Consider the following 12,630-nt stretch of genomic DNA (forward strand, 5'->3'; position numbering starts at 1 on the left):
GAGTCATTCGAGACTTAGAAAATTGTCAATTAGAGTCGTTGAGTCAGAGTCATTGTTTGCTTCTAAGTGAAGGTTAAAGTCACCCAGAACGGAATATGTGTTGGAATTAGATGTAGATTCAAGAAGGGTGTGTAGAGCTCTAATAGACGGCGCTCTCAGACCAGGGGGGCGATACACAAGCAGGCCAGCAAATATGATACAATTATTTTCTATAATTTTAAAGCTCATGGCTTCCGCTTCTAAACCATGCTCGGGTAGTGAAAAAACTTTTAAATGCGATTTATAGTTAATCCCAATACCACCCCCCACTGCTCCTAGTCTGTTAGCAAATTCTACACGATATCCTACAGGAACTGCATCATTCCAGTCCGGTCCTGAGGTATCAGATGCCCAAGTTTCTGTTAGAAACATTAGATCAGCGTCATGGTCTGTGATCAGGGCAGAAATGTCATGTTTGTGCTTGACCATTGATCTTGTGTTCAACAATATGCACTTCAGAATTCTATTTTCAACCGCCGGGGGGTCTGTTTCACCCTTGGGGTTATTATTGGTAGGCAGATGGGAGTTCGCGGTAGGGCGTTTACTTATGGCTGTGGGCAGATGGTGAAGTTTATGGGGTTGCGGAAGGGGATTGTGGGGTATGTGCAGGCCACAGGAGGCACAGCAAAAAGATGAGGAGAGACCTCCAAGGTATGCTCTGTACATAGAGCTACACGGGCATCGGTTCAGCTCAAGGAGCTGGGTGCTGGAGTATTGGAGGTTTTGATTATTAGGAAGAGTGGCATAGTGTCCGGCGCTGGGCGCGGGACTGGCGTGGACGGGCGCCGACGGGCTTGCCTTCGGTGCGCCACCGGCGCGCCCGCTGTGCCCGTCCGCTGCGCTCCCTGTGAGGGGGGGCCATTTTGTAGTTGTGGTTGAGGGAGGGGCCGAGCACTGAACCGCTCGCAATTTTCCCCAGCAAGATGGCGGGCGCTAAAGCCAGTCACACCCCTGTCAGCGTCAACTTGGCTGCGAAGGGGATGGACAGTCTAATTGGGTAAGTGGAGCGGTCGGGAATGTCAAATGGTTCCTAGCATTCAGGAAGATTTAAAAACACTAGTGAAAACAAAGTTCAGTGCAATGCAGCAGTATTATTTTTAAAAAATGGCGATTCTCACTTTCAATCAGGCAGAAACACAAGTCCCGGCTTTCCGCCTCAGGACCGTCAAGACACAACGCTCGTAGTCAGCAGTGCGGGTTGGAGTGAGGGTTTTTGTAGTTGTGGGTGAGGGAGGGGCCGAGCACTGAACCGCTCGCAATTTTCCCCAGCAAGATGGCGGGCGCTAAAGCCAGTCACACCCCTGTCAGCGTCAACTCGGCTGCGAAGGGGATGGACAGTCTAATTGGGTAAGTGGAGCGGTCGGGAATGTCAAATGGTTCCTAGCATTCAGGAAGATTTAAAAACACTAGTGAAAACAAAGTTCAGTGCAATGCAGCAGTATTATTTTTAAAAAATGGCGATTCTCACTTTCAATCAGGCACAAACACAAGTCCCGGCTTTCCGCCTCAGGACCGTCAACACACAACGCTTGTAGTCGTAGACAGTGCATGTATAGTGTATATGAGATCCAAATATACTTTTGCAAATGAAATGAAACTTATTTATTGTAGTACACCGTACAATACTTATTCAGTGAGTCTTTAGTCATGTGCGCTTCCTCTTTCCGTCCCATGTAAACTTCTGTGAAAAGGCCCTCTCAACATTGGCACTTGAGAAGGGAAACGCCAAAACAGCCAGTATACAATTTGTTAACTCTGGCCACTAACATAGCTTTCCATGCCAATACTGGTGCACTTGAGGATTGCGATTCTCAAGGCAGGTTCTGCAAAAATTGCACTGCGCGGGGCGCTTATGCCGTCAGAGTTATTGAAGCGGTCCAAAATGAAGCAACACTTTTGAAACTACAGAGGAAATTCCTCTTTACGGAAGGGATCTAGACCTTGTACAGAGTACCACAGTGAGGTTTAATTGACTTCAAATGCCATTGGTGGTGAAGGGACATTTCTATACATCATTGCAAGCCATTTCTCATACATTGTAAAATAAAAGTTCCTGAATTGCTCTTCAACATTGCTTTGCTTACCAAGTGGCAAGCACTCTAACATGGAACATGTTGTAGTGCCAAATTCACTAAATGTGTAGCCCAGCCTACTCTCCAGGAGATGTATCACATCTACACCAATTATGCTGAACACTTGGCAGACAAGGGTGTTCCCAGACTTGCTTTTTGTTTTTTAATATGTCCACTACAGCAGTTATGTTTTGCTGTAAAAATCTAAGAATGCAGTAGAGTGTACTTTTTCACATAATTGTCAATATGCAACAAAAGATCCTCACATTTCTTGCCTTTGGCATCATTACTCAGCAAAGATTATGTACATGGTTGCCACTTGGATGATATGGCATTCGTAGCACATTGGACTGAGAACCATCAGCTAAGGTACACAGTTGGGATGACTCTTTCTTTGATGTTATAAAAAGCATGAAATTATAAATATTTGCGTTTTAGTTCCTGTGCACAAGAAAACAGTGCACCAGAATGGACTAAAAAGTCAATAGCATTCCTCATTAACTCTGAAGATGTTAAATATGCTTTCAGCATACCATCTAACAAGTGACAAGGATCTCTTACAGGGAAGCACTTCAGCTCAGGTATCAATTTTGACAGGACATCACACAAAATGTTTATATACATAGCTGAACCACTGCAAATACTAACAATATCACTCTAAACCTTGTTGAACTTGGAAATAACCTTTTTGGCAGAGTAATCCAAGTGACACTGCGTTCCATGTTTTCTAAAAGTCTGGTGTCATGTTTTCACCACTATCCGAGATGCTTGGTGATAGCGCTCTTTTCACATATACTTTTCACTATACCTTGCATTGAATGTTTAAAGCATGAGGTGTTGGCAATTCACCTATTAACAATACTGGCTCACTAGAAACTGGGGCTGATGTCTTAAGAGTTTTTACCAACTCTCTGTGGGTAAATGTGATAAAGCAAACACAAGGAGATGATGGACGAAGTGCTGAAACTTTTCATACACTCACCCCCAGTCACAGATCTGGGTTGAATCCATCATCATTTTTTAGCTCACTTTGCCACCTCAGTTCAGACCCAGCTATATGCAAATCAATCTTTATCCTGTGCCTCATGGGAACAGTCCAGCCCGAACTTCCAAGCTAGGTCTTCCCTGAACCGGAAACAAGCATCCTGGGACTGGTTTCCGGGTCACACCCATCATCAGCCAGACTAGCTTGAATCCAGAGGCAAAGTGAGCAAGGGACCCACGTCTGGGCATACCCTAGCAACTTAGGGCGAACAAAGCAAGCACAAGGAGATGATGGACGGAGCGCTGAAACTTTTCAGACACTCACCCTTCGTCACGGATATGGGTTGAATCCATCATCATTCTTTAGCTCACTTTGCCACCTCAGTTCAGACCCAGCTAAATGCAAATCAGTCTTGACCCTGTGTCTCATGTGAACAGTCTAGCCGAACTGCCAAGCCAGGTCTTCCCTGAACTGGAAACAAGCATCCTGGGACCGGTTCCTGGGAAACACCCTTCATCAGCCAGACTAGCTTGAATCCAGTTGCAAAGAGAGCAAGCGACCCACGTCTGGGCATACCCTGCCAACTTAGGTAAACAAAGCAAACACAAGGAGATGATGGACGGAGTGCTGAAACTTTTCAGACACTCACCCCCAGTCACAGATCTGGGTTGAATCCATCATCATTTTTTAGCTCACTTTGCCACCTCAGTTCAGACCCAGCTATATGCAAATCAATCTTTATCCTGTGCCTCATGGGAACAGTCCAGCCCGAACTTCCAAGCTAGGTCTTCCCTGAACCGGAAACAAGCATCCTGGGACTGGTTTCCGGGTCACACCCATCATCAGCCAGACTAGCTTGAATCCAGAGGCAAAGTGAGCAAGGGACCCACGTCTGGGCATACCCTAGCAACTTAGGGCGAACAAAGCAAGCACAAGGAGATGATGGACGGAGCGCTGAAACTTTTCAGACACTCACCCTTCGTCACGGATCTGGGTTGAATCCATCATCATTCTTTAGCTCACTTTGCCACCTCAGTTCAGACCCAGCTAAATGCAAATCAGTCTTTACCCTTTGTCTCATGTTAACAGTCTAGCCGAACTGCCAAGCCAGGTCTTCCCTGAACTGGAAACAAGCATCCTGGGACCGGTTCCTGGGAAACACCCTTCATCAGCCAGACTAGCTTGAATCCAGTTGCAAAGAGAGCAAGCGACCCACGTCTGGGCATACCCTGCCAACTTAGGTAAACAAAGCAAACACAAGGAGATGATGGACGGAGCGCTGAAACTTTTCAGACACTCACCGCCAGTCACAGATCTGGGTTGAATCCACCATCATTCTTTAGTTCACTTTGCCACCTCAGTTCAGACCCAGATATATGCAAATCAGTCTTTATCCTGTGCCTCAAGGGAACAGTCCAGCCGGAACTTCCAAGCTAGGTCTTCCCTGAACCGGAAACAAGCATCCTGGGACTGGTTTCCGGGTCACACCCATCATCAGCCAGACTAGCTTGAATCCAGAGGCAAAGTGAGCAAGGGACCCACGTCTGGGCATACCCTAGCAACTTAGGGCGAACAAAGCAAGCACAAGGAGATGATGGACGGAGCACTGAAACTTTTCAGACACTCACCCCCAGTCACAGATCTGGGTTGAATCCATCATCATTCTTTAGCTCACTTTGCCACCTCAGTTCAGACCCAGCTAAATGCAAATCAGACTTGACCCTGTGCCTCATGGGAACAGTCTAGCCGAACTGCCAAGCCAGGTCTTCCCTGAACTGGAAACAAGCATTCTGGGACCGGTTCCTGGGAAACACCCTTCATCAGCCAGACTAGCTTGAATCCAGTTGCAAAGAGAGCAAGGGACCCACGTCTGGGCATACCCTGCCAACTTAGGTAAACAAAGCAAACACAAGGAGATGATGGACGGAGCGCTGAAACTTTTCAGACACTCACCGCCAGTCACAGATCTGGGTTAAATCCATCATCATTCTTTAGTTCACTTTGCCACCTCAGTTCAGACCCAGATATATGCAAATCAGTCTTTGACCCTGTGCCTTATGGGAACAGCCCAGCCCGAACTGCCAAGCCAGGTCTTCCCTGAACCAAGCATCCTGGGATCGGTGTCTGAGTAACACATATTAGGAAAGATTCTTATGAAACTAGCCATTTTACTTATCAGTGAAAGAATCAAACACAGCCAAAATATCAAATATGATTTTGATATTTCCCGATTCTCTACAGTTTATAAAATATTTGAACAAGACCTAAAACATGCTTCTAAACCCTGCATATTTAGACCAAGGACCACAAAACTGAAAAAAGCAAAAGGAAGAAGAAACAATATGGGGGTGCTAGGTGGCGTGCACGCAAAATGGCCGCACACCTGTGAGCCTCCTGCAGCCTGGTGCACTAATCCGGCATTTATCCTGCTCTAAGGCTCCACTGCGGTAAAATACTGATGGTATGCTGTTGCCGATGACTCGCTGAAGCTCCGGTGTAAGTTTCAGCCGATTTGAGTCTAATCTGCTCTCGTCGTGACCCGGAGAAGATTTCGCCGGGGAAAGGTAGAGCGTGGCTGTGGAACACTGTGACTGCCATGATACCTACATGAGCCCAAGGCCTGCCGCGAGGTAACCAGGCCCCGGGAAAAAACCCGACTGGCTGCATTGGGGGAAGAGGACCCCCATCGTGGCGCTGCTGTTCCCACAAGAAAGCGCGAGGTGAGGGCGCCCTGATTGCCTGCTGCCTGCGGGGGATGGAGCCAACTTCAGTACATATTGCAGTGTGCCAGGAAAGAGTGGCGGGCAATCTGAGCTGTGCTGCCCTGGACTGGTCGGCGGCGGGGGCCACTAAATAATTCCCACTGGCTGCTTGGACGAGCGTGTAGGCCGGCCGGGGTCAGTGCGCTGAACCTGCAGCTGGCGGTAAATCACTGATCCGAACTCAGGTAACCCCCTGCTGCCTTGGCATCGTATTCTGCATAGGCGGCATCTAGGCGCGACTGCACCATAATTCTTGCATGGGGGCTCACCTTAATTGCGACACCGGTGAGAGGTCACTTCTGTAGCGGCGCACACTGGGGAACCGGAATCCTCCAGATGTAAGCCACTGAATACTGGTGCAGACACAGGAGGGTGGACTGTAACTGTCCCTGCGCCCGTAAATGAGAGGCAACCGCCACATTGCATAGGGAAAGGCAGAGCGGGAAGCAGGGGGACCGCTTGCCTATACACGGACACTGCATTGGGATATTGCTACAGCTCCTGCGGTAATTTCAAGAAGTGAGGCCCCTACTGTGGAGAGGAATAGCGGAGAAGACCGGGGTTTGCCCTCCACTTAGCATGCGCTTACGCTGACGCCATCTAACTGAGAGCGCGACGAGAGTGCCCACTGAGAGGAGGTACTGAGAGGAGGAGGCCTGGCAGGGCTGTGGATCCACTGGTGTGTTCACAAGAGACAGAATCCACTATTTAGAAGGGACACGTACGCTTAGACACAGGTGTGCTGGAAAATATCACGGATCCTGGCTGGCGGGGTGGGGGTACCCCCCCTTGCCTGTTATGCATGAGTACATTGCACTGTGGTGCTGCTTCTCCTGCCTTAATATACACTTTGGCCTGAGTATCTCGTCGCTTTCAGAAACAGCGGGCATATAGCGGGACTGCGCAAGAGTGGACATGACGTGCCCCAGAACCGCCATGGGCAAGCCAGATTCTAGACAGCCTAAATTGAACTTTGAGGTGGCGAGGCAGAACACGCGAGGCCCACAGGAAGATCAGGATCATGGCAGGAGAGATGAAGCGCAGGGGAGTGCGGCAGTGCAGACAGCAGACGTGCAGAGTATCCTGCAGGAGGTTCGTCAGGGATTAGCCACCATCGTGGATAAAGTAGACAGAATGTCCTCACGAATAGACGCCATTGCTCATAAGCTGGAGGGGCACGAGGACCGAATACCTCGGCATCCGCGTCACCAGAGATGGAGAAGAAATGATGCGCCTTAACTATGGCACTGCGTTGATTCGTGTAAAAGATTGCGTCGCCCGCTGGATTACACTACCACTCTTTATGGCGGGATGGGCGTCTCTAATTAAAATGGTGGTACTTCCCCAATTGCTTTATATTTTTTTAATATACCATATTATCCGGGAATACTTCTATTTCTTTTCTCTTGTTGGTTATTTACAATTCAGTAGCCGACTGGGGCACACTGTGAGTACGCTAGGAATTATTTATTCACCCGGTTAATCACACCTTTTAATTCCCCGTCATTTTGAGCACATAGGTACGTGAATTTCGTCACTCACTTCATTAGTATGTCCCTCACTGTCATGCTACACACTTATAGTGTTTTTATTTTCACCTATAGATGTCCCACACACCGTCTTTGTCCTGAAGAGAACCCTTATCCACCCCCGGGTCGAAACGCCGTCGACGCCCATAGGAAATGAACCAGTTTTACCAGTGTCGATGATTGAAATAGCCACTGTGTTAATATCCACTGTATCATATCTGGTCATTTGCCTTCCTTCCTTGTATATATCCCAGTAGAAACCTTGTAAATATTCCTGTTGATGTCCTTTTGATTGTTTATGTTTTTGGTTCACACATATTCACTTGGGACACATGTGAACAGTGTAACTATGCTTATGTATATATTGTAAATTGAAAAATACAATTTGACTAATTTTTGCATACAGAAATCTATGTGTAGAGTTGTGCTTTCATTACCAGACATCCCCCACCTCCCTCTTTTATGTCTCATTGCTATTATGATTGGTTGTATCATTCATTGTGACTACATTTAATGCTCCAGTGGAACCATTGTCTTTTTGGTATAAAGTACGCACCCTGGTTCCTTGTGGGTAGGGTTGTCCTTGTCGTTTTTGTGACGTCATGTAATGACTGGGCACATCCACATCCTGTCACCTCCTCTCTTAACTTCGTTCACATTTGTATTTCAGCCATAATTTATCTTCCCAAATTTGTGTGGGCGATGCTTACAACCAAGTCATAAAAGGCCTAGGGCAAGTTTAACAAGAGTTGCTTCACATTTTCCATTATATAGTTCACTAAAGTTTTATACACATTTTCAGAGTACCAGCGCCTTTTTCCTAGTATAAACTGAAAAAATAAGGATTTTATTGTAAAATTGTACTCAATATTCTTTTAACCTAACTGTTTAATTTGCAATGTCTATGAGCAGGGAAGCATCTAAACTGAAAGGCATTTTGACTAGTGCCTGTCAGCATCCGTGTCTTAGCCCTACACCCACGCCGGCCACAGTCCCACAGCTCCATGCAACACATTTCTTACTTTGACCAAGGTAAGTGCCATTTTGAAGGTGCTGGGGGTCCAGGGAAGCAGCACGGAATGAAGCAGATAAACCTCCTGTTCTTTGTTACGCAATGTATTATTTACCATCTAATATTTACCATGATCCTATTGGTAAGAAGTCTCTGTATGAGTAGTCTGACCAGCAACATTTAAAAAATCTGTCTATGGCACCCATGGCCTTCCTTTACGCCACAGTCTTGTGGTGGCCTCAAAGCCCCTTTCATGAAGTCTCCACTTCTTGGGTGAGGCAGGGTCCTGACATGCAGCATCACACCACCACCTTCAGGGTGGGTTATCTGGTCTTAATGAGGGTTTTCACATGATGCCTGCTGTGACTAATCATACAAGAAGTCCCTCAACCACAGACTGGAGTGAAATCTTAAACATCTTTGTACAGCAAGTTCCATTTCTTAATAATGAACAGCGCAGGAAACCTCTGTGGACCTGATTCATCACAACATTCACAAAGCTTCCAGGGCTGTGTGGAAAGCTGCAACAATGTAAGATTCACAGTAATAAAACCCTTACTATACACTCCTACCAATTCTGGGTTGTTCACTTCTCATTCTCACCCAGGAAATGAATGACCTGCTGCCCTAGGAAAGAATTCTTCTCAACTGTTTGCAGGACTGAAAAATGCCTATACAGGTACCAAAACAAATGTACCATTGCATGTGCCCCCAATATTAGTAGGATAATTCTGGACTGCAATTCTCCTCTACCCCATCCTTGGCAGAACATTTACTCACACAAATAAAATGTGTATGTCCATGTTTTGTGAACCAAAAATGTGGCACAAAAGTACATTTTGCTTATGAGGTAAAAATACAGACGCAAATGGCTTTGTGAATCAGTTCAATAGTATCAATATGGCAAGAGTAGACGGGCACCTATGCTGCCTGGAAATAACCTATACCTATCATCACATTCTACATTTCTGCTATGTAGTCTACAGGCTGCAACAGGGATCAAACCAAGGAATCCCCCTTACCTCTCGATGATGCTGTTATTCTGCCGCAGATCCTGGGCCACCGTCTTCATTTCAAGCCGCATCTGCTGCATTCTGTGTCACATGCACAAAAACAGAAGTGAACAAACATGATTCTAATCAGTTGCAATTACCCAGTGGAAACTTAGCCAACATCTTTTAAATGGTTACAATGTGTGTTTCTAAGGATCACTGGAAACACATTTCTAACACAACACGCTCCAGGACCAACGTGAAACAACAATTTTGAAGTGATCAAGTTAAAAATACCCAGGCAAATTGCTTAAATGTCAGGAATGGAAACTTAGACCCAACAACATTTACATGGTCTTGAACCGGTGTCTGGAATGTGAGTAAAGATGCTCAAGAGCCTTGCTGATCCCACCGCACTGCAGCCTGACCTGAAACATAGGCTAGACCACAGCCTTATATTTACTCTGCATTTCAGTGTTTCTGGGCATAATTGGTCCAACAGAGTTTACAGTAAAAAGTGCTTAATTTTGGGGGGGAAAAGTTCAAGTTCCCAACATTTTTCTTAGAAGGGTCGCCACTCAATTCCTACACTGGTGCAGGCCATTAAATGATAGAAACGTCCATATATTTTCACGAAAGGAGTACTTTGGTGGGGGATGAGTTCAGGGCACTTAATATAATCAGCCACAATACCATTTTGTCATAATACTGGATTCCAGCAGAAGGCAAAGAGAGCTACCCAACCAAATGGGAGTTCTCTACGCTAAGGCAGAAAAACTTGGAAAGACAATCAGCATTGGTGCTGTCAGTCTCAGGGTGAGTCCCAAAGTCCATACCCTGTAGGGAGATGGGGCACCTCAATAGTTTTGGCTTTTCACCCCTCATTTGCATCAGCCACATGAGAGGTCAGTGGTCGGTCTGAACCCAGACATGAGTCCCCAAAAGATGTACCGACCTCTGGAAATACATCTCTGTCCATTGCACTCCACCCTTTGCTCCCTGGGTAGCAGCCTCCTGCTGATAAAGGCTAGAAGTTGGTCTAGGCCATCCTCATCAAGATGTGAAAGAACTGCCCCAGTGCCATGCTCTGAAGCATCTTTCTACATCACGGTTTCGTTTCTGAAATCAGGTGCCTTGAGAAAGGGTAAACTATTGACTGCATTATGCAACGGAAATTAGGCGCTCCATCTAAAAATGCCCTCACCCCCTACCATCTTCTATCAGGAGATTTTGCCCCATGATTGAGGCACCAGCAGATTGCTTGGAAAGGCAACATTTGGGGGACGTTTACTTCTTAGCTTGAATGTTTTCAAGCAAAGTCCCAGGTGAAAGGCACTAGTAGGCTCTTTTGCTTCATTGCTTTAAAAGCATGTCTACCAGATGACAACTAGAACCCCAAGAGTGGCACCTGCACCACTTGATCTTACATGTGCCTGCTCTTAAGTATAGATCTAACCAACCACAATACCAACAGACAACCTTCACATCGGCCAACTAGTATCAAAGCACCATAACAGATGTCCAGATTCTGAAAACACTATGGAAGTAAGATAGAAATGTGCTAAAAAAAAAATCTTCTGACATAATATAACATATCAAATATGCACAATGAAGTGCTCTCTCTCTCTAAATATTTATTACCTAATAGCGGTCACCACTGGGTAGTTATAGCTAGGATCGAGTTTCCATAGGAAATGCCTTTTTTTGTGCTGCTGATAAATTTGGTACCGTTTGATGAATCGCCACAAAACGTTCCCAAAAACTGCTACTTTTTGACTAGTTTGGTCATGGAAAGTTTTGGGGTGATCCATCATGCAGTGGCTGAGATTAAAAGGGGGGCGGGGGCATTCATTTTTCTATAGGAACTTTGGACAAAGCGACAGCCCCAACTGCTGTAGCGGTTCGAAAACTTTGTATGTATCATGCTGTGGAGGATCCACTGAGTTGACAGATCTCATCCTAAGATCTGACTGGCTACCACCACCCCAATCAGGAAGTGGTAGCAGCCATTTTAGGAATCAGGACTTGGTCCAGAGTCCCAAAAAATGCAAAACAAAAGACATGGGGGCAAGGTAGGGATACATTAACCCTCTAGGCCTAGGGCAGAACATTATTATTTTTTTTTAAAGCGCGGGCTCACACACATTTAAAAAACAAAACCCTGGTGTTACTAAAGCGGCACTTAACCTCATCACTGCGGCGCGAATTCCGCCGCAGTGCTGAACAACCCCCCCTCTACAAATTCCTGATTGATTGCCTTGTGTTTGGCATGTATCGCGGTATACCACAAAGTTACTTCGGTATACTGCAGCACAATATAAAACTGTTTTGATACTTATAACTTATAACTTTAATAGTAGTTTATCAATTTAGACCAAATACTAAAAATTACTCTTTCCAACCCATTATATATACTCCTGCCACATTTTATCTACATCCGTTCAGCCATTTTCATGCTACATCTCTTGAAACTACACTCTACAACACTCCACTCTATGCCATTCCACTCTGTGCTATTCAACTCTATGTGACTAGATTATACGCAACTCTATCCTATGCTATTCCACTGGAGGCCATTCCACTCTATGCCCCTCTATTTGTCTGAGCATCACTCCACTGTACGCTATTCTACTCTTCCCCACTCCAATGTACGCAACTCCACTCTACACCACTGAACTTTATGCCACTCCACGCCACTTAAGGCTATTTAACCCTACACTACTTCACTCTGTCACTCCACTGTACGCCACTGCAATCTATGCCACTCCAGTCTATGCTATTCCACTCTATGCCACTCCTGTCTATGCTATTCCACTCTACACCACTCCAGTCTATGCCACTCTATGCTATTGTACTGTATGCCACTCCACTTTACACCACTTTACTATATGCCATTGAAGTCAATGCCACTCTACCCTACACCACTCCATTGCACAGTTTTCCACTGTAAGGCACTTCACTGTTTGCCACTCCACTCTATGCCACTACAATAGACTCTAACCTTTATGTCACTTGACTGTGCACCATTCTACACCACTCAACGCTATTTCACTGTATGCCACTCCACTCTACATCACTATATTTTACACCACTCTACTGTAATCCGTGCACTGCACTCTACCCCACTTTACTCACCGCCACTGCAATCTACTCTGCACCATTGTCCTCTATGCCACTGCACTCTGCATCACTCTGCTCTATGTCACAGTACTCTACACCACTTTACTCAAAACCAATGC

The 12,630-nt window shown here is 45.9% G+C and overlaps 1 protein-coding gene across 1 annotated transcript in view; it reads right to left on the minus strand.

Moving 5' to 3' along the window:
* Nucleotides 1-12,630, minus strand: part of IKBKE (inhibitor of nuclear factor kappa B kinase subunit epsilon) — a 287,793-nt gene that overhangs the window by 21,403 nt on the left and 253,760 nt on the right. Inside the window, exon 21 of the mRNA XM_086923415.1 lies at nt 9,422-9,493. Within this exon, the coding sequence (XP_086779541.1) occupies nt 9,422-9,493 (72 nt within the window). The remainder of the gene's footprint in view (nt 1-9,421; nt 9,494-12,630) is intronic.

Source organism: Lissotriton vulgaris, chromosome 5, assembly GCF_964263255.1.
Source record: "Lissotriton vulgaris chromosome 5, aLisVul1.2, whole genome shotgun sequence".
NCBI lineage: Eukaryota > Metazoa > Chordata > Amphibia > Caudata > Salamandridae > Lissotriton > Lissotriton vulgaris.